Source organism: Mustela erminea, chromosome 5 (genome assembly GCF_009829155.1).
Source record: "Mustela erminea isolate mMusErm1 chromosome 5, mMusErm1.Pri, whole genome shotgun sequence".
Taxonomy (NCBI): domain Eukaryota; kingdom Metazoa; phylum Chordata; class Mammalia; order Carnivora; family Mustelidae; genus Mustela; species Mustela erminea.
Genome location: NC_045618.1, coordinates 29,407,216 through 29,430,402, shown reverse-complemented (window position 1 = coordinate 29,430,402; position 23,187 = coordinate 29,407,216). Strand labels below are relative to the sequence as shown.

General features: G+C 36.7%; 1 protein-coding gene across 3 annotated transcripts in view; it reads left to right on the top strand.

The window, feature by feature from the left end:
• Window positions 1–23,187, top strand: part of SCAPER (S-phase cyclin A associated protein in the ER) — a 520,882-nt gene that overhangs the window by 6,716 nt on the left and 490,979 nt on the right. For all 3 annotated transcript variants that reach the window (XM_032342354.1, XM_032342353.1, XM_032342352.1), the window contains exons 2-4: window positions 9,786–9,852; window positions 18,058–18,175; window positions 23,025–23,095. In XM_032342354.1, coding sequence (XP_032198245.1) covers window positions 9,847–9,852; window positions 18,058–18,175; window positions 23,025–23,095 — 195 coding nt within the window. In that variant the 5' untranslated portion in view covers window positions 9,786–9,846. The remainder of the gene's footprint in view (window positions 1–9,785; window positions 9,853–18,057; window positions 18,176–23,024; window positions 23,096–23,187) is intronic.

Genomic DNA, 23,187 nt, shown 5'->3' with positions numbered 1-23,187 from the left:
CTTTTTGAAGATAACTTTTGAGTTGATCTGAAACAATTGGAAGGCTCTGGATATGTAGAAGCATGAGAGTAAAGCAATTTGGTAAGCAAGTATTTTTTATAATGAGCTTTATTTATTAGTAAGTAAGTATTTAATGCTTAGTCAGTGCCAGGCACTGTTCTAAGTCCTGAAGCTACAGCAATAACAAAACCAACAAACACCATGAAGCTTATGTTCTTGTAAGGAGAGATGGACAGTATACCCATTAAGTAAATAATGTGATAAATGCTCTAGAGAAGTGGGATAGGGAGTGTCAGGGGTGGGAATCAGGATAAATGGGTTGCTATTTTATTTTATTTAAAGATTTTATTTTATTTTATTTTTGACATTTTACAAATAAAGCTTTATTTTTCCCAAATAACGAGAAGTCCAGAAGAAGTACTTTCTGTCAGACATTCTGCTTTTTAATAATACTATTGGAGACCAAGCCTCTTTCTGTCTTTTTAAGTCTTTTCTCTTATCATTCTGAGCTTATTAGTTTTGAGCCTCTTACAGATCGTCTCGTGATGGCAAGATGGCTGTTATTACCATTGCTTCAGAAAACAATTCCTCTTTTTTTTTTTTTAATTTTTAATTAACATATGATGTATTATTAGGCCTGGGGATACAGGTCTGTGAATCGCCAGGTTTACACACTTCATAGTACTCACCATAGCACAAACCCTCCCCAATGTCCATAACCTAACCACCTTCTCCCTACTCCCCTCCCCTGTTTTGTGAGATTAAGAGTCTCTTATGGTGTGTCTCCCTCCTGATCCCATCTTGTTTCATTTTTTCCTTCCTTACCCCCCAGACCCCCCACTTTGCTTCTCAACTTCCTCATATCAGGGAAATCATATGATACTTGTCTTTCTCTGATTGACTTATTTTTCTCAGCATAATACCCTCTAGTTCCATCCACATCATCGCAAAAGGCAAGATTTCATTTCTTTTGATGGCTGCTTAGTATTCCACTGTATATGTATACCACATCTTCTTTATTCATTCATCTGTTGATGGACATCTAGGTTCCTTTCATAGTTTGGTTATTGTAGATATTGCTGCTATAAATATTCGGGTGCACCTTCCCCTTCGGGTCCCTACATTTGTATCTTTAGGGTAAGTAGTGCAGTAGTGCAGTTGCTGGGTCGTAGGGTAGCTCTATTTTCAACTTTTTGAGGAACCTCCATGCTGTTTTCCAGAGTGGCTGTACCAGCTTGCATTCCCACCAACATTCTCCTTTTTCCGCATCCTCACCAGCATCTGTCGTTTCCTGACTTGTTACTTTTAGTCATTCTGACTGGTGTGAGGTGGTATCTCACTGTGGTTTTGATTTGTATTTCCCTGATACCAAGTGATATGGAGCACTTTTTCATGTGTCTGTTGGCCATCTGGATGTCTTCTTTGCAGAAATGTCTGTTCATGTCCTCTGCCCATTTCTTGATTGGATTATTTGTTCTCTGGGTGTTGAGTTTGATAAATTCTTTATAGATTTTGGATACTAGCCCTTTATCTGATATGTTGTTTGCGAATATCTTCTCCCATTCTGTCAGTTGTCTTTTGGTTTTGTTGACTGTTTCTTTTGCTGTGCAAAAGCTTTTGATCTTAATGAAGTCCCAGTAGTTCACTTTTGCCCTTGCTTCCCTTGCCTTTGGCGATGTTTCCAGAAAGAAGTTGCTGCGGCTGAGGTCATAGCAACTTTCCCACATCGAGGTCTTTCATCCATTTGGAGGCTGTTTTTGTGTGTGGTGTAAGGAAATGGCCCAGTTTCATTTTTCTGCATGTGGCTGTCCAATTTTCCCAACACCATTTGTTGAAGAGACTGTCTTTTTTCCATTGGACGTTCTTTCCTGCTTTGTCAAAGATTAGTTGACTATAGAATTGAGGGTCTATTTCTGGACTCTGTATTCTGTATTCTGTATCAGACACATTCATTCTATGTGTCTGTTTTTGTGCCAGTACCATACTGTCTTGACAGCTTTGTAATAGAGCTTGAAGTCTGGAATTGTGATGCCACCAACTTTGGCTTTCTTTTTCAACGTTCCTCTGGCTATTCGAGGTCTTTTCTGGTTCCATATGAATTTTAGGATTATTCATTCCATTTCTTTGAAAAAAATGGACAGTATTTTGATAGGGATTGCATTAAACATGTAGATTGCTTTAGGTAGCATAAACATTTTCACAATATTTGTTCTTCCAATCCATGAGCATGGAACTTTTTTGCATTTCTTTGTGTCTTCCTCAATTTCTTTCATGAGTACTTTATAGTTTTCTGAGTACAAATTCTTTGCCTCTTTGCTTAGGTTTATTCCTGGTTTTGGGTGCAGTTGTAAATGGGATTGATTTCTTAATTTCTCTTTCTTCTGTCTTGTTGGTATATAGAAATGCAACTAATTTCTGTGCATTGATTTTATATCCTGACACTTTACTGAATTCCTGTATGAGTTCTAGCAGGTTAGGAGTGGAGTCTTTCAGGTTTTCTGCATAAAGTATCATATCATCTGCAAAGAGTGAGAGTTTGACTTCTTTGCCTATTTGGATGCGTTTTATTTCTTTTTGTTGTCTGATTGCTGAGGCTAGGACTTCTAGTACTATGTTGAATAGCAGTAGTGATAATGGACATCCCTGCCGTGTTCCTGACCTTAGCAGAAAAGCTCTCAGTTTTTCTACTTTGAGAATGATATTTGCTGTGGGTTTTTCATAGATGGCTTTGATGATATTGAGGTATGTACCCTCTGTCCCTACACTTTGAAGAGTTTTGATCAAGAAAGGTTGCTGTACTTTGTCAAATGCTTTTTCAGCATCTACTGAGAGTATCATATGGTTCTTGTTCTTTCTTTTATTAATGTATTGTATCACATTGACTGATTTGCAGATGTTGAACCAACCTTGCAGCCCTAGAATAAATCCCACTTGGTCGTGGTGAATAATCCTTTTAATGTACTGTTGGATCCCATTGGTTAGTATTTTGGTGAGAATTTTCCCATCTGTGTTCATCAAGGATATTGGTCTGTAATTCTCTTTCTTGATGGGGTCTTTGGTTTTGGGATAAAGATAATGCTGGCCTCAGAACATGAGTTTGGAAGTTTTCCTTCCATTTCTATTTTTGGAACAGTTTCAGGAGAATAGGTATTAATTCTTCATTAAATGTTTGGTAGAATTCCCCTGGGAAGCCATCTGCCCCTGGGATCTTGTTTGTTGGGAGATTTTTGATGACTGCTTCAATCTCCTTACTGGATATGGGTCTGTTCAGGTTTTCTATTTCTTCCTGGTTCAGCTGTGGTAGTTTATATGTCTCTAGGAATGCATCCATTTCTTCCAGATTGTCAAATTTGCTGGCATAGAGTTGCTCATAATATGTTCTTATAATTGTTTGTATTTCTTTGGTGTTGGTTGTGATCTTTCCTCTTCCATTCATGATTTTATTTGGGTCCTTTCTCTTTTCTTTTTGATAAGTCTGGCCAGGGGTTTATCAGTCTTATTAATTCTTTTAAAGAACCAGCTCCTAGTTTCGTTGATTTGTTCTGTTGTTTTTTTGGTTTCTATTTCACTGATTTCTGCTCTGATCTTTGTGGTTTCTCTTCTCCTGCTGGGTTTAGGCTTTCTTTGCTGTTCTCCTTAAGGTGTAGGGTTAGGATGTGTATTTGAGACCTTTATTGTTTCTTGAGAAAGGCTTGTATCGCTATATATTTTCCTCTCAGGACTGCCTTTGCTGTGTCCCACAGATTTTGAACAGTTGTGTTTTCGTTATCATTCGTTTCCGTGAATTTTTTCAATTCTTCTTTAATTTCTTGGTTGAATCATTCATTCTTTAGTAGGGTGCTCTTTAGCCTCCATGTATTTGGGTTCTTTACAAATTTCCTGTTGTGATTGAGTTCTAGCTTCAGAGCACTGTGGTCTGAAAATATGCAGGGAATGATCCCAGTCTTTTGGTACTGGTTGAGACCTGAGTTGTGACCCAGGATGTGATCTGTTCTGGAGAATGTTCCATGTGCACTAGAGAAGAATGTGTATTCTGTTGCTTTGGGATGGAATGTTCTGAATATATCTTTGATGTCCATCTGGCCCAGTGTGTCATTTAAGGTCTTTATTTCCTTGTTGATCTTTTGCTTGGATGATTTGTCTATTTCAGTGAGAGGGGTGTTAAAGTCCCCTACTATTATTGTATAATTGTCGATGTGTTTCTTTGATTTTGTTATTAATTGGTTTATGTAGTTGGCTGTTCCCATGTTAGGGGCATAGATATTTAAAATTGTTAGTCTTCTTGTTGGACAGACCCTTTAAGTATGATATAGTGTCCTTCGTCATCTCTTATTATTGTCTTTGGCTTAAGATCTAATTGATCTGATATAAGGATTGCCCCCCCACCCCCGCCCCAAGCTTTCTTTTGATGTGCATTAGCATGGTAAATTGCTTCCCCCCCCCCCATCACTTTAAATCTGGAGGTGTCTTTGGGTCTAAAATGAGTTTCTTGAAACAAGTTGATGAGTCTTGTTTTTTTTTTTTTTTTTTTAATCTATTCTGATACCCTGTGTCTTTTGACTGGGGCGTTTAGTCCATTTACATTCAGGGTAGCTACTGAAAGGTATAAATTTAGTGCTATTGTATTGCCTGTAAGGTGACTGTTACTGTATATTGTCCCTGTTCCTTCCTGGTCTACTACTTTTAGGCTCTCTCTTTGCTTAGAGGACCTCTTTCAATATTCCCTATAGAGCTGGTTTGGTGTTTACAAACTCTTTTAGTTTTTGTTTGTCCTGAAAGCTTTTTATATCTCCTATTTTCAGTGTTAACCTAGCTGGATATAGTATTCTCGGCTGCATGTTTTTCTCGTTTAGTGCTCTGAATATATTATGCCAGTTCTTTCTGGCCTGCCAGGTCTCTGTGGATAAGTCTGCTGCCAATCTAATATTTTTACCATTGTATGTTACAGACTTCTTGTCCTAGGTTGCTTTCAGGATTTTCTCTTTGTCACTAAGAATTGTAAGTTTTACTGTTAGAAGACAGGGTGTGGACCTATTCTTGTTGATTTTGAGGAGGATTTTCAGCACCTCCTGGATTTTGGTGCTTGTTCCCTTTGCCATATTAGGGAAATTCTCTACAATAATTCGCTCCAGTATACCATCTGCTCCCTTCTCTCTTTCTTCTTCTAGAATCCCAATTATTCTAATATCGTTTCATCTTACGGTATCACTTCTCTCTCTAATTCTCCCTTGTGATCCAGTAGTTGTTTGCCTCTCTTTTGCTCAGCTTCTTTGTTCTCCACCATTTGGTCTTCTATATCATTATTTCTCTCTTCTGCCTCATATATCCTAGCAGTAAGAGCCTCCATTTTTGATTGCACCTCATTAGTAGCTTTTTAAATTTCAGCTTGGTTAGATTTTAGTTCTTTTATTTCTCCAGAAAGGGCTTTTATTTCTCTGGACAGGTTTTCTCTAATATCTTCCATGCCTTTTTTGAGCCCAGCTAGTGCCTTGAGAATCATCATTCTGAACTCTAGATCTGACATATTACCAATGTCCATATTAATTAGGTCCCTAGCCTTCAGTACTGCCTCTTGTTCTTCTTTTTTGTGTTGAGTTTTTCTATCTTGTCATTTTATCCAGATAAGAATATATGAACAAGGGGCGCCTGGGTGGCTCAGTGGGTTAAAGCCTCTGCCTTCGGCTCAGGTCATGATCCCAGGGTCCTGGGATCGAGCCCCACATTGGGCTCTCTGCTCAGTGGGGAGCCTGCTTCCTCCTCTCTCTCTGCCTACTTGTGATCTCTCTCTCTGTCAAATAAGTAAATAAAATCTAAAAAAAAAAAAAAAGAATATATGAACAAGAGAATAAAATACTAAAAGGGTGGCAAAGGCCCCAGAAAAATGTGCATTAACCAAATCAGAAGAGACCCCAAATCATGGGGAGAAGAAAGGGTGTAAAAAGAAGTTAAGGGGCGCCTGGGTGGCTCAGTTGGTTGAGCAACTGCCTTCGGCTCAGGTCATGATCCCGGACTTCCGGGATCGAGTCCCGCATCGGGCTCCCAGCTCCTTGGGGAGTCTGCTTCTCCCTCTGACCTTCTCCTCTCTCATGCTCTCTCTCACTCATTCTCCCTCAAATAAATAAATAAAATCTTAAAAAAAAAAAAAGGTGTGTGTGTGTGTGTGTGTGTGTGTATATATGTATATATATATATACATATATATATGTATATATATATATATATATATATATATATATTAGACTGGTGAATAGAACAGAGCCACCCACTTGATTTTGGGAGTATTTTGGTCTTTTAGAGGAAACTACCTCCCAGAATTTTAAAGAAAGAAACACACACACACACACACGCACACAAATAAGGGTAAACACGATGAAGGGATGGAGTATAACTGTAAAGATGAAAATTTTTAAAAAATTCTAAAACGGAGTTGATAAGTTGGTTGGGACAAGAAAGAAAAAGAAAGTGGAGAAAATTTGCTAAGGCTGGAGACTAGAACAAACCCTGTGCTAGATTTAGGGTATATTTTGATCTATTAGAAGAAGTTGTGTCCCAAAAATTTTTAGAAGTAAAAACCCCATGTGTATACAAAAGATAAAGTTAGATTCAATGAATGATAAAATATGACTATAATAATAAAGGTTCAAAAATTTTTTTAAAAGAAAGGTATTGTTAAGATAAGCTAGTTAAAAAATGTTAAAAGAGGAAAGAGTAAAAGCTAAAAAAATTAGAATAAGAGAAAAATAAAATTAAAAAAAATAATTTGCAAGACTAAAGAATCATGGGGAGAAAGCCATGAATTCCATGCTTTGCTTTCCCCTCCTCTGGAATTCTGCTGTTCTCCTTGATCAGTGAGCTTGGTCTTGGCTGGATTTCTTGCTGATCTTCTGGGGAGGGCCTGTTGTAGTGATTCTCAAGTGTTTTCGCCTGAGGTGGAATTGCACTGCCCTTGCCAGGGGCTGGGCTAAGTAATCTGCTCGGTTTGCTCTCTGGAATTTTTATTCCCTTGAACGCTTTCTGTAGAGCTCTGGAGGATTGGAAGGAAAATGGCGGCCTCCCAATCTCTGGCCCAGAGGAGCCGAGAGCTCAGGGCCCCACTCCTCAGTGCACCGTCAGAGAAAAGCGATCAATCACTCCCATCTCCCTGGTCTCTGGCCGTGCTCCCAGCTCAATCGGCCTGTGACCAAGCGTTTCTGTCTCTGGAACACAGCCCTGTTTGGAATCTCCAAACCCAGCAGATTCCTGTCGCTCTGCTCTTCTGGTGGCTCTCCCCAGGTCTGCCACTTGTGGGGTTCCTGCTCAAAGAGCAATGGTCTGGTTGTGCTGCAGATCACAGTTTAAGGTAACTCTGAGCTGAGAGCTCACTCTTTGGCTCCGTCTCTGTAGCTGGCTTCCCTGCTCTAATACCTGTGAGCTCTGCTACCCTCAGACACCCCTGATCCTTCTGTGACCCCACGGGACCTGAGACCATGCTGTCTCTGCGAGGACTCCACCCCCGCTTAGCCTCTGGAGTGATGTCCCTCAGTGGAGCAGACTGCTAAAAGTTCTGATTTTGTGGTCTGTTGCTCTGTTGCTTGACTGGAGCTGGCCCCTCACCCTGCAGTCTATCTTCCGGATGCTTCGGATTCACTTCTCCGCAGGTCCTAGCTTTCAGAAAGTGGTCGATTTCCTGTTTCTAGAATTGCTGTTCTCCTTCTCTTTGATGTCCCATTGGATTTGTAGGTGTTCGAAACAGTTTGCTAACTATCTAGCTGAACTCCTGCTACCTGATGTCATCTCAGCTTGCTACTCCTCTGCCATCTTGATTCCTTCCCCCATTTTAACTTTTTAATGTAATCTTTACACCCAGCCTGGGGTTCAAACTCAACAACCCTGAGATCAAGAGTTGCATGCTCTGCTGGCTGACCCAGCCAGGCACTCTTGAATGGGTTGCAGTAATAGAGTGTTTGAGAAGGCCTTACTGAGGAAGTGACATGTGAGCAAAGGGAGTAAATCTTGAGTGTTGCAAATAAGTATCCAATAAGCATAAAGCCCTGAGGCAGGTGTGTGTCTGGCATTTTGGGGAACATAAAGAAGCCAGTGTGGCTGGAGTAGAATGAAATTCAAAGAGGAGAGGAGTTGAGGTGTGTTTAGAGAGGTATGAGTATGGTAGGCTACTGTGAGGATTTGGCTTTTACTCCAAGATGGAGAGGAATTGGAGAGTTGTGAACAGAGGCACTGCATGTAAAAACAAGTTAATTGAGATATAGTTCATACACCATACACTTTTGCCATTAAAATTTTTTTAGATTTATTTATTTATTTATTCATTTGACAGAGGGAGGTGGGGGGATAGAGCGCGAGCATGCATGAGCACGAGTAGGGGGAGCTGGAGAGGGAGAGGGAGAAGCAAGCTCCCCGCCGAGCAGGGAGCCCGACATGAGGCTCAATCCGAGGACTAGAATCATGACTTGTGCCCAAGGCAGACACTTAGCTGACTGAGCCACCCAGGTGCCTGCAATTCAGACATTTAAAAAAAAGGTTTTTAGCATATTTACAGAGGTGTGCAACCATCACCATAATGTATTTTAGAACATTTCGTCATCCCCCAAAGATCTCTATCCTCGTTAGTAGTCAGTCCTATTTTTCTCCAAGTCCCTAACCCTAGACAGCCAATAATCTATTTTCTGACTCTATGGATTTGCCTATTCTGGGCATTACCTATAAATTATACAATATACTGTCTTTTGTGACTGGCTTCTTTCACTTAGCTTAGCATAATCTTTTTTTTTTTTTTTTAGCATTATGTTTTTAAGGTGCCTCCATGTTGTATCATGTATAAGTACCTTATTACTTTTTATGGCCCAATAATAATCCATTGTATGGATATACCAGATTTTAATTATCCATCATTTGGTGGACATTTGGGTTGTTTCCACTTTTGGCCATTATGTATAATGGTGCTATGAATACTTGGGAATAAGTTTTTATGTAGACGTGTTTTCATTTGAGGTGCTGCATTTTAAAAGGATTAAATTCACTTAGCAATGGAAATTCACTAGGCTCTCATCCTAGAAGCATCTAGGTTCTAACTGCTGCTTTTCTTCATTCATTATAGGGTCAGGCCATTCTTTATAGCAATATCTCTGGCCCTTTGTGTTATATCTAGGTTTCTGCATGGTTTCTTTGAGTAAAGGTTTGGCTACCTTATGTTGATATCCTTAAAAGTAAGATCTGTTCTATGTGGAGGCTTTTGTAATAGTAATTAAAAATTCTGATAAAATATCAGTTTTTGAAAGTTCCTAAAAAGAGGTTACAATGTTTTGTATACTAGTAGTCATTCATTAGTGGGTCTTAAATCAATTTAATGAAAGCAGCATTTGAAAAACAGAAAGATATATCAGAATGCATCTCACACAATAGGGATAAACATTACTTTATGAAACTTGTTTCAATTAAGCATGTATTTGTGAAGGATATACTGTATGTGAGTTGTGTGCACTATATAGATGGTAGTAAAAAAAAATCTGCATTGAGATCTCACAGACTATTCATGTAATTAACAGTGTTTTTCTTCTATTTAACTTACAAAATTTTGGGAGTGAGAGCATTAAGTTATTATTCAGTATAGAATATTTAAAATTTGCTATATTATATCCAAATAGGCAGTATAAAGGAGCAATTTTTTGTTGTTGTTGTTTAATATGATGACAAACTTGTGGTGATAAGAATTGATCTTTTTAAGTACAAACATTTTTGACAATGTTATGACTAAGAGTATATATATATATATATATATTTTATTGTAGGAGTCACACCCCAGGGGTTTATGTGCTAAATGAACTTCTTGGCATACAAGGGAATTAAAGAATGATGGTAAGTGATTGATTTACCTTAAACACTAACCTTAGGTTTTTTTGTCCTCCTTTCCTTACATCTCTTTTTCATTTAGTATCTTTGCAGCATATCCTATAGCATCAGAGCTCTTCATTTTCTTTTACTGCTTCATAGTATTTCCTATTGATTTGTCTTGTTTTTTTTCTTAAGATTTTATTTATTTATCAGAGAGAGAGGGGGAGAGAGCGAGCACAGGCAGACAGAATGGCAGGCAGAGGCAGAGGGAGAAGCAGGCTCCCTGCTGAGCAAGGAGCCCGATGTGGGACTCGATTCCAGGACGCTGGGATCATGACCTGAGCCGAAGGCAGCTGCTTAACCAACTGAGCCACCCAGGCGTCCCGATTTGTCTTGTTTTTAAACAACTCTAATGGGCAAAATGTAGTAAAGCACTGCTCGTCTGCCAACCGTGACTTTAAGGAAGGTGGCCAAAAACCCAAGAGTAATTTAAAAATGCCTGTGATCATCCATAACATACAGTGAAAGTATATTCACTGTGCTTGTAGAATTCTTGAACTTTGTATTCAGAACCATAGTGGTAACATTCCCATAATTCTAATAAGTAAGAATTGAAAGCTGATGCCTGGATCAGAAGAGAAAATAATTGAAAATTAAGCTTTTGTGTTCTGCCCAATCATCAGGAAGTAAAGTAATTAAAAGGTCTAAAAAGCACTTTGGTCTGGGCCCATTTATCTTACAGGTACCATCCTCTGTACTTCTACGGCTCCTGAGGGCATATTATAATATCATACAAAAGTTGTTCTTAGTGATAACCTAAAAGTACCAAGAAAAGAGGAAGTTCCTTTAGTAGCTTCCGTTTAAAAGTCAGGGAAGTATGATTCAGAAATTTTTATCCAAAATGGTAAAATGGAAAAAATTTGTGCTTAGCAGGGCAGACATTAGTTATGGATTTATGTTGAATACCTCATTTCCCAATGATGTTGTTCATTTATTCATGACATACTTACTTTAGTTATTCATGATTTCTTTATCATGCCAATTATTCGTCGTTCATGGGGGAAGATAGATGGTAAATACCTAATTAAAGGATTTAAAATGTAATTGTGAGATGTACTGCAAAAGAGTACAGATTGGTTTGAGCATATAAAAGTGATCCTGGCTAAGTCTGGGGTTTAAAAAGACTTCATTCTGAGAGAGTTACTTTTTTTTTTTTTTTAAAGATTTTATTTATTTATTTGACAGAGAGAAATCAGAAGTAGATAGAGAGGCAGGCAGAAAGAGAGAGGGAAGCAGGCTCCCTGCTGAGCAGAGAGCCCGATGCAGGACTCGATCCCAGGACCCTGAGATCATGACCTGAGCCGAAGGCAGCGGCTTAACCCACTGAGCCACCCAGGTGCCCCTGAGAGAGTTACTTTTTAAGTTGAGACTTGAAAGACCAGTAGGTTTTAGTTGGGCTAGAAGGAACACTATGTTAGTGTGCTTTCAGTAGCTTGTGCTCAACAGTGTCACCAAGGATTTGATTGCTTTTCTTCCCTTGTTTCAGCCATCTGTTTTGTTGCCATTATGTTTCTCTTTGTGATCCCTAATTGGTTAGAGTCAGACTTTTTTTTTTTAAGTAGGCTCCATACCCAGTGAGGAGCCCAACATGGGGTTTGAACTCACAACCCTGAGATCAAGTCCTGAGCTGAGATCAAGAGTAGGCTAACTGAGCCATCCCGGTGCCCGTGGAGTTGGATTTTGTATTTTTTGGCAGAGTATCACATGATTGGTGATGGTCATTTTGTTCTGTTTTAGGTCATGTTATCTTTGATCACTTGGTTAATATAGAGTATTGGTTTTTCTTTTTAAAGTTTGTGTTTTCTCTTTTGAAATTAATAAGAGTTTGTTGAGATAGACTTTGAGGCTGTGTATGTACCCAGTACCTCATCAAACATTCACCTGCTAATTTTAGCACTCATTGATGGTAACATTTATTAAAGTTCTGTGAGGAAAACATTTACATTCTCCCCAACTGTCTGTGTATCTAGATTCTTGGATTTTAAAATTTTATTTGGTGTTGTAATCTGTTACTGTTATTATTTTGATGCTCAAATTGTCCCAGAGTTAACAGGTGGAAGCTCCTTCAACCTGGCTCTTGTGGTATGTCCCTATTATTCTTTGAGCATTTCTGTACTTACTGGTGTAACAAACTGAGACAGGCTCATTTTGTGCTTTCACTGTTTCCCTGTTTTTCTCACTAATTGTGCAGGTTAGGGCCTTCACTTCAGTACAGTGTTGAATGAAAGTGGTGATGGTGGGCATCCTTGTCTCTTTCAACATTATGTCATTAAATGTGGTATTTGTTGTAGTTTGTGAAATTTTTATCACATGCTTTTTTTCATCTGTTGAGATAAGCATAAGGCTTTATGCCTTTATTCTGCTCATTTGGTAAATTACATTAACTGACTTAAAAATGTTAAAACAGCCTTGCATTTGAAGTAAACTCAACTTGTGATATCTTACCTGGATTTGATTTACAAATGTGTGTTTGTTTGTTATTTTCACATCTTTACTCCTGAAATAGTTTGAACTGGTGGTTAACTTTGCTTGTTTTATCCTCTTAGGTTCTGATATTAGGGTTATGTAGGTCTCATAAAATGAGTTGTGTTCCTTTTATTTTATTTTCTAGAAGAATTTAGTGTAATTTTTTGCTCCTGTGGTTTTGGAGAATTCATCCGTGAAACCCATCTGGTTCTGAATTTTCTTTTTGTGGGATTCAGTTTCTTTAATAGATGTTCAGATTCTTTTTATGTCAAGATTCGGTAGATTATACTTTTTAAGTCAACAATATTTCAGTATCAGTATTTCAATATCAAATATTATAAGTTGATATGTTAGTTATAATATCCTTTTATCTTTGTAAAGCCTGTAGGTTTTAGAATCTATAGTGGTATTCCTTTTTTATTCCTCATATTGGTTATTCTTTTGTTAATGTTTTCAAATAACCCATTTTAGGTTTTGTTATTAGTTTTTCACTATCATATGTTTGTCTTGTATTTTTTTTTTAATTAATATGCTATTCTTTCTAGCTTCTTGAAATAGAGACTCTGATCATTGATTTTTAACTTTTTGTCATTATGTCATTTTTATGGCTTTACATTTTCCTTTAAGGATAGCTTTGGCTGCTGTATAAGTACTGATGTGTCATATTTTTATTATGATTCAATTGAAAATATTTTAAAATTTCCAATGTGACTTCTTTGATCTGTAAGTTATTTAGAAATGTAATGCTTAATTTTCAAACATACAAGGATTTTTCTGGTTATCTCTCTTTGTTACTTTCTATTCTTTGAAATTTAGTGAGGCCTGCTTTATGACCCATGGTATCGACAGTCTGGAAAATAGCATACACTTGAAAAGAATGTATATTCTACCAGTGTTGAATGTTGGGTTCTGGATATGTCAGATATGTCAAGTTTGTTAATTATGTTGTTCAAGTCTTCTGTATTGTTACTTAACTGTTTTTGTCTACTTATTCTGCTAGCTTCTTAAAGAGGTATGTTAAATCTTCCATGATGCTTTTTTCCTATTTCAGTTTTTCTTTAGATGTTATTAGATGCACATTTAGAATTATTATAATTCACTGGTTGATGAACCTTTTATACTTATGAAATATCATTCTATCTCTAGCAGTAATCCTTGCTTTAAAGTCTGCTTTGTTCAATATTAATAAAGCTACCATTCTTTTTTTAAATTTAGTTTAATTCCAACATAGTTATTATATAGCATTATATTAGTTCCAGGTGTATAGTATAGTGATTCAGCAATTCCATATATTAGTCAGTTTGTTTCTTTTGTTTTTGTCCATTTGTTTTATTTCTTAAATTCCAAATATGATGAAATCATATGGTATTTGTCTTTCTCTACCTGACTTCTTTTTTTAAAAAAGGATTTTATTTTTTAATTTACTTGAGAGAGAGAGAGCATGAGTGGGGGGTGACAATGGCTAGGAACACTGGCAGTCATAGTTTAATCCTGCCAGATATTGAAATGATTCAAAATTGGCTCTGTTTTTTTGTGAGGGCTTATCTATTTCTAGTTTACCCTTATTCTTGGGGTGAAACTTCCAGGTTTCAACCTAATGCCTGGGTGGCCCTGGACAGATTTAGTTTCTGTACTTTTGTTTTGGCTGTATCCGTTGGAATTGCCAGGTGCCTCTGGGGCAAAAGCAGCCCTGATTGCTGGACTCACCTCTTTAAATATCTTATGTTCCCTGATCTTGCTGTATAATTGCTTGCTTCCTTCACTTTTTTCTGGTGCTTTAAACAGATTTTTAAAACATATTTTCTTTAGCTCTTACAGTTTTTCTCAAGTGCATGGTTGGTCTGAATTACCTAGCCCTTTATAAGCAGAAAGGAAGTTTATTTTTTTATTTTTTTATTATTTTAAAAAATATTTTATTTATTTATTTAACAGACAGAGATCACAAGTAGGCAGAAAGGCAGGCAGAGAGAGGGGGGGAGCAGGGTCCCTGCTGAGCAGAGAGCCCGATGCAGGGCTTGATCCCAGGACCCTGGGATCATGACCTGAGCTGAAGGCAGAGGCTTAACCCACTGAGCCACCCAAGTGCCCCAGAAGGGAAGTTTATTATTCATATAATAGTTCAGTGCAGGTATTCAGTATTCAGCCTTTCACATTGTAATTCAGGAACCAACTCTTTTTTTGTTTTGTTTTGTTTTGTTTTTTGTTTTGTTTTGTTTTTTACTCATTTTCTAGAGAGTTCTGTGTTTGGATCATCTGCATCTGGCCAGTAAGTGGGAGAAAAGATAGACTATAAATGATGATGCATGAGATTTTCTTTATAAGCCAGGCCTGGAAATGGCTTATCTTATTTTTGCCTATATTTTAGTGTGCAGTATTTAGTCATATAGCCATCTAGCTTCAAGAGCCCAGTAAGTATTATCTAGCTTTGTAGCAGGACAAAAATGGAGTGGTTTTGGTGAACATATTATTGTCTGTCACAGAAGCTGTTATAATAATATATGTTTGACATGATGATGGCTCAGATTAGTGGATTTACAGTTTCAGAATATATTTAGGACATAGAATTAGTAAGATTCGGTATCTGTTCTAACAGATCTCAAAACAGAGTAGCCCATACAAGGTTGAAGTTTATTTTTGTCCCCTGTGATAGTCTGGACAGCCTTAGTTCATCTAGGACTTGATTTTACCTTTAGAAAGATGTGAAACATCAGTAAGATCTGACAAAGTTATTGTAGGTTACTGTACAGAATTCCACTCCACATCCTATGTTAGGGAAATTGTCCCAGTTACTCAGTTTCTCAGGTAAGTTTGTGGTTTGTTAAGAGTATGTATATGTGCTCCCACTCTTAGAATTTTAATGTACTCCTGGTGTTCAGTGACTGGTAATCTTGTCTTTGAACTACTTAAAAATATGAGGAGCTTTTTTAGTGGGAATTTAAAAGAAAGAGTCTTTGCTTAGTTATTTAGAAAGTTGAAAAATCATTTTAAAAAAGAAGGGAAATTGGGCGCCTGGGTGGCTCAGTGGGTTAAGCCGCTGCCTTCGGCTCAGGTCATGATCTCAGGGTCCTGGGATCGAGTCCCGCATCAGGCTCTCTGCTCAGCGGGGAGCCTGCTTCCTCCTCTCTCTCTCTGCCTGCCTCTCTGCCTACTTGTGATCTCTGTCTCTGTCAAATAAATAAATAAATAAATTTAAAAAAAAAAAAGAAGGGAAATTAGTTTTATGAGCAAGTAGTATTATAGGTGTATTTTGAAGAACTGTGAGAAGTAGTAATTTTAATGGGGGTGCAAACATAAAAATTTAATAAATAGTGCTTGAAACCAGTTTGGGATTATGAACGAAGTTGCTTAAAGTAGAAATTATTTAGATTTTCTTAGCCTTAGCAGATAGGTCAAAAAAAAATTTTTTTCCCAATCTAGGAACAAGTCTCAGAAATTATGCACTTAAATCTCAAATAATTCTTTAAGTGTTAAACATAAAAACTTTAACTTAAGACTGATGGTTATGCTTTTTATTGAAACATTTAGTATTTGAACAAGCATCTGCAAAATCTCCTTATGGCACTAGGTGGCACACTGTGACTTTGGGATGCAAATAATGTATTTTGTTTAAGTCTCTTGGAAGAACCTAGATGAAAATTCTGTTTGAAATAGGTATCTGTAATGTTATGAAGTATCTCAGAGTCATTTATCGAATAGCAAACCCTGATGCTTAGATTAAAATGCTTAAACTATTGTATTTAAGTTACTGCTGACATCTTTATAACAATAGGGTTATTAAAAATGACTAGTATTTGTCAGTTTATTGAAAAGAGTTCAGTTAGAATATATTACAGAATGCACCTGTGATTTTATGGAAAAATGGTTTTCAGTCAGATATTGTAGTAAGGTGAATGTTACAATGTTTTTGCATGTGAAGTATTAGAATTAAGAATTAAAGTTTTGAGTTGGTGATATATTTTTCTTTGAATTGGTGTATGTGTATTGAATATAAAAGAACTAACTTTTGGTGCCTGGATGGCTCAGTTGGTTAGATGTCTGCCTTTCAGCTCAGATCATGATCTTAAGGGCCTGGGATGGAGCCCCATGTGGGGCTCCCTGCCCAGCAGGGACTCTGCTTCTCCCTCTGCACCCCACCCCCTGGCTTGTACACGTGCATGCTCATGCTCGCTCTCGCTCTCTCAAATAAAAATCTTTAAAAAAAAAACTGACTTTGCAAAATTTATGGTAGAATTGAAACATTTATAGAAGAATATTAGATTTCAAGTTTTCTGTTCTAGCATTATTATAACATTGCTATCTTTTGATCACTTTAGTTCCTAGAGAATTATCACTTTATGAGGACTCTTGAATTAGAGAATAATGTATAGAATAATGAATTTTATAGATTTTATGTGATTGCATAATTATCTGAAATTATCTGAAAAAGAGCTGAAAAGTAGGCCACCTGTTTAAACTTGTTCATCTGGCCTGTAAGGAATAGTGATACTTCTTGCTTAAAACAATGTTTTGGTAACTTAAATGATAGATGCCAACCTAAGTTAGAGCTAATAATCACTGGGAGATGTATTTATTCCAAAAAAAGGAGATTTTTATAGTGTTAACTTGATTGAAAAATATGGGAATAGAGATGATTCAAGAATTTTGCACAGGGTGGAGCTGGTATAGTGGTCACAGATTAATGAGTTTCAGCATAAACTTATGAATTAGGTAAGTAGATGCCATGTGGCTATCCAGGATAAGGTCAGAGGAATGAAGGAATGTGGGGGCAGTTATTTTTTTTAAAGATGTGAAAGTTAAGTTCTGGCTGCTTTCACACAAAAAAGTCATGATTGACTAGTCACAGAAACTGTATGACCTGCAAAGCCTAAAATAAAAAGTTGTTATCTGGCCCTTTGTGGAAGTTTGCTGACCCATGCACTAGAGTATAGTGCCTTTTTTCTTTTCTTCAAGTCATGCTCCTTGTCAGTAAGTTACTTTGAGAATAATGTGTTGCTTTCTTTCACATATTCCCCAATAAACAAGCACTTAAAATCAACCAGTAAGTGAGGAGCACCGAAAATGGAACAGAAGGAGTGACATCTTACAAGGGAATAATGTAATCACATTGAAAGGGGTGAGGATGAGAAGAACCAACTTAAGTCATTTTGGGGAAAAAAATCCAGTACTTTGGATACTGTAATGCTAAAGATAAGAACTGTATAGAAATGTGATCTTGTTAATAAATGCTGTGGGTTAGCAATTCTGAAACTATGTATGTATTAGAACTGAACAGATAAGTAAATATATTTTAGGTAATGAGAACTGGGTTTCTGACTGGCAAAGAAAGAAATTATAAATAAGGGAAAGGCTAAAATGAACCTGTATGTAGGACTGAAATCCGAGGGATCAGACCTGTTGCTGTGTAAGTGGTGGTGGTGAAATGTGTACAAAGCAGTATTGTGCTTCTTAGGGCACGTGTTCAAACCTTAGATTGTATTTATTCTTAAAAGAATTTGTTTATTCTTAAAGTTGTAAAACTAGTCTTTTCAGAAATAAAAAGGTCTGTGACTTAACTTTCTTTTCTCTCTTTAACTACCTTTTCAATCCTAAATTAGTTTTAAATGTTGCCTTTGTGAGAAAATGTGAGAAACAATTAATTTGTCAGCCAAATATATTTTATATGTTGACTAATCTAATAATCTAATATATATTTTCTGTATATAGGCATCATTCCAGCGCTCCAATAGTCATGACAAAGTTAGGAGAATAGTTGCAGAGGAGGGTCGTACAGCAAGAAATCTGATAGCTTGGAGTGTTCCTCTAGAAAGCAAAGATGATGATGGTATGTATTTTTAAACTGTTTCATTTTTGTTTTAAATTTAGGAGGGTACATTTAGTCTTAAACAGTAGATAGATCCAAAATTTTATGATTTGAACTGTTGGGCAAATTAGCATACATGAAATAAGAAATAACTTTTTTATTGCTTTTTTAAAAAAGATTTTATTCATTTATTTATTAGAGAGAGGAAGCATCCATGCGTGGGGGAGGGAAAGAGGGAGAAGGAGAGTGAGAATCTCAAGTAGACCCTGTGCTGAGCGAGAAGGCCCCATATGGGTCTTGATGTCATGGCCCTGAGATAATGACTTGAGCTGAAATCAAGAGGTGGACGATCAACTCACTGAGCCACACGGGTGCCCCTTTATTGCCTTTTTTTTCTTAGATAATATACAAATGGTTTTATGAAAGTGTTAGTTTTGCTGTTTCACATAGGAACGAAGGTAGGTTTGTTATGATTGGCAAATTAGTTTTCTTTTTTAACTTATAGGAGATTGAGATTTCTTCTTCTATTAAATTCTAATAAAAATAAACAGGTTTTAAAAAATTTACTATATTCACCACAGTTAGTTACAGGTTAATGTTTTAGGAAAAAAAGATTGTATTTCTTGAGTTGTTATTATTTGAACTAGAAAAAATACCTTTTTAGTCCTTTTACTTTCATGGGTAGGATCATTGTGAGCACTGCCTAAATCCTGGGGACTAGAAGATTGGATGGGGAGATAGAAAACAGGGGGTTGGGGTATACCAAAGAGGATCTCGCTTTGAAATTTTCTGAGGATTTGTAGACTATGCTTCTTATTGGGTTTGTGTGGTATCTTTTCATGCTTAGATTCAGTTATATATTTTTGGAGGGATTCTATAGAAATTATGTTGTTTCCTTTCCATTGGGTCATAGGAGGCACATGATAGTGGTTTTGTTTCATTACTAGTGATGTCAACATTAATCACTTGGCTAAGGTGATATCTCCTGAGTTTCTGCACTGGAAAGTAACTATTAACTTTGTAATTAGTAGGTAATTTGTGGTAAGGTAGTTTGAGACTATGTAAATGTCCTGTTTCTCTTGAAGTAGTCTACTCACTACTTTTAGCTTCTGTTGATAATTCTTAGCTAATTAAGTTACTACTCTGATGGTTGCAAAATGGTGATGTGCTGACCCCAGTGTTCTTTATTAAAAGCTGACATTCTAATGTAAGAGAGAGCTTTCCCTTTTCCCTTTAGTAGTATATGTGTAACTTTGCATTTACTTAAGTTTATATGGAGTCATGGTTCTTATTTAATGAGTTCTGATTTATCTATTTTGATGCTTAGTTCTAGGTTTGTTTTAGTTTTAGTTTTAGTTTAGTTTTGTTCAAACCTAGTCTTTAGTTCTAGGTTTGTCTAGATGAGTGGGAGACCTGTTAAGCTGTCTCCTGTTTCCTTTTGACATATTCTTTGAGAACACCCTTACCCAGGGAGATGTTTCAAGCTATATAGGAGTTCATCCATGTTTTATTCTTTTAAATTTATTTTACTTTTACATATTTTTTACATTTTATTTCTTATACTTGTTATTTAAAAACTTATTTTTATTCTATCTTTATTTTTCTATACTTGTATCAATGATCCATTTGTAGTTTATTCATATATATAGTGTGAGTTATGGATCTAATTTTATCTTTTTCTGTAGGGATTACAAGTTGCTCCAGCACCACTTACTGTAAAGTCTATCTTTGCCCCATTTTTTTGAGATGTCACTGTATCATAAATTGAATTTCCTTATATACTTACATTCTATTTCACCGAACTGTTCATCTAATTCATGTGTGAAAGCCACACTGTTTTAATTATAGAGGCATTATAGTATATTAAAATATCTGCTTAGACCAGTCCTCCCTCAGTAGCTTTTGTCAGTCTTCCTAATTTTTTTTTTTTTGAAGATTTATTTATTTACTTGAGAAAGAGAGAGATACCAGGAGAGAGCACAAGCAGGGGAGAGGAAGAAGCAGACTCCCTGCTGAGCAAGGAGCCCAGTGCAGGAAGGCAGGGCTCTAGGATCATGGTCCTGAGCAAAGGCAGATGCTTAACTAACTGAGCCACCCAGGCACCCCTTCCTAGGTTTTTTTAAGGAGCAGTTACTTTGAATCAAAAACTACCAAATAGAGGGGGAAATTAAATTTATCTTCTTAAATTTACTCTGTACTAGCTGAAGTTTTCATAAGGAAGCTTACTGTTACTTTCATTTCTTTGGTAAAAACATATATCAACATTATTTACTATAAAAATAATAACATAAAACCTAAAAATTTCTTATGGTTGCTGTGTATGATTCATATTATTTTATGAAATTTTATTTTTTCACTTTCCATGGATTAATCAGAACAAAAAATAATCTGAGATTTATTAAAATTGCTTCTATTCAAGGAAGGAAAGAAAATTCAATAATGAATCATATATCTGTATATAACCTGATTTTGCATGTAAGTACATAAAAAATTGGCCATTACAATTATAAAGCTTCATTTATGCTTGTTGAAAAAATATTGAACTGTGAGCCCATAGAATTAGAACTTTCTGAATATCTAAATGATGACAAAATAAGAATGTCAATTTCATAATTTCTGATAAGGATTATTTTATATTGTTAAAACTTTGCCAATAATAGCAAAATCTTTATTTTGCTTTTTTTAAAAAAAGCAACTCATTCTTATCTATAGCTATAATACATACTCAGATATTTCTGAGAATAATCTTTCAATTTTTATAAGTTTTCTTCTGTTGTTTCATTTCTGTTTTCTCTGATACTTGTTCTAAGCTGGTTATTCTACTGGATATTCTAAAAGTCCTGCTCCTACATTGTTCTCTATAATCAAAGGATGGATAAAGGCTGTGTAGTTGAGTGTCGAGTTCTGCTTTCATCCCTGGTAGAAGAGTTGAGGGAGGCCCACTTATGTGTGGGTAAATTGTTAGTAGGTGTTATGGCTCACTTCATTTGTACTGCTTCACAGGTCCTGGCCCAAAATTATTTTGCTGAAAGGAAAATTATTCTGTTGTACATTATAGATAGAATTTTATTTCTATTTTGAATTGCTCTCAAAAATAGAATGATTATGAAATAGTAGTTAGTATCTTTCTTATAAAAAAGAGCAGGTGAGAAAGATATATCTGATGGCAAAAATACAAAGAACTGAAAACTTCTCTTTTCAAATTAAACTGTGAATTTCATGAATCAGATAGGTTTGTCAAAACAAAATACTGGATTTTTAAATGGTAAAAAATGTATTCTCGATTTTATTGTTAAAATAAAATTTGAATTCAAAGAGTATTTTCCAGAACTGTTTATGAGTTGAGAAGTATCAAGTAACTTGGCCTTATTTATTTATTTTTTTTAATAAACATATAATGTATTTTTATCCCCAGGGGTACAGGTTTGTGAATCGCCAGGTTTCACACTTCACAGCACTTGCCATAGCACATACCCTCCCCAATGTCCATAACCCCACCCCCCTCTCCCAAACCCCCTCCCCCAGCAACCCTCTGTTATGTGAGATTAAGAGTCACTTATGGTTTGTCTCCCTCCCAATCCCATCTTGTTTCATTCATTCTTCTCCTACCCCCTTAACCCCCCATGTTACATCTCTACTTCCTCATGTCAGGGAGATCATATGATAGTTGTCTTTCTCCGATTGACTTATTTCGCTAAGCATGATACCCTCTAGTTCCATCCACGTTGTCGCAAATGGCAAGATTTCATTTCTTTTGATGGCTGCATAGTATTCCATTGTGTATATATACCACTTCTTCTTTATCCATTCATCTGTTGATGGACATCTAGGTTCTTTCCATAGTTTGGCTATTGTGGACATTGCTGCTATAAACATTCAGGTGCACGTGCCCCTTCAGATCATTACGTTTGTATCTTTAGGGTAAATACCCAGTAGTGCAATTGCTGGGTCGTAGGGTAGTTCTATTTTCAACATTTTGAGGAACCTCCATGCTGTTTTCCAGAGTGGTTGCACCAGCTTGCATTCCCACCAACAGTGTAGGAGGGTTCCCCTTTCTCCGCATCCTCACCAGCATCTGTCATTTCCTGACTTGTTAATTTTAGCCATTCTGACTGGTGTGAGGTGATATCTCATTGTGGTTTTGATTTGTATTTCCCTGTTGACTTGGCCTTGTTTTTAAATTGCCAGAATATCTGACTTATTTAAGAGGTTGATGTTTTTCCTGTTCTGAGAAAGCCATACAATAAAATCAGTCCCTGGGAACATGGAAGTTTGTTTTTTATTTTATCGGTAGTTCATATTGATCACATATAGATTGTACTGTTCTGTGATCTCTGGAAGGAAATTATGTATTAGTATGCCCAAATGACTTATATAGTTCAATTTTGTACTACCCATTAAAAAAAAATATTTATTTATTTTTTTAATTTTTTTTTAAAAGATTTTATTTATTTATTTGACAGAAATCACAAGTAGACGGAGAGGCAGGCAGAGAGAGAGAGGGAGAAGCAGGCTCCCCGCTGAGCAGAGAGCCCGATGCGGACTCGATCCCAGGACCCTGAGATCATGACCTGAGCCGAAGGCAGCGGCTTAACCCACTGAGCCACCCAGGCGCCCCCCAAAATTATTTATTTATTTAACAGAGAGGGAGAGAGAAAGAGGGGAAGAGAGAGAACACAAACAGAGGGAGCAGCAGAGGGGGAGGGAGAAGCAGTCTCCCTGGTGAGCAAGGAGCCTGATGTGGGGCTTGATCCTGGGACCCTGGGATCATGACCTGAGCTGAAGGCATTTGCTTAATGGACTGAGCCATACAGGCACCCCTGTACTACCCATTTTTTGACCTTTATATTTGTCTATTTTTGCCTTGAAGGGAAATCCAAATGTCAAACTGGTGGAAAATCAAAGAGGACAATTCAAGGAACTCATAAAAATACTAAACAGGTACAGCATATGCAACTTTCTACTTACTGACTTTTAATTTGAATGAGAAAATGTAATTTTTCAGGATTTGAGTATTGTATATTTTGTTTTCG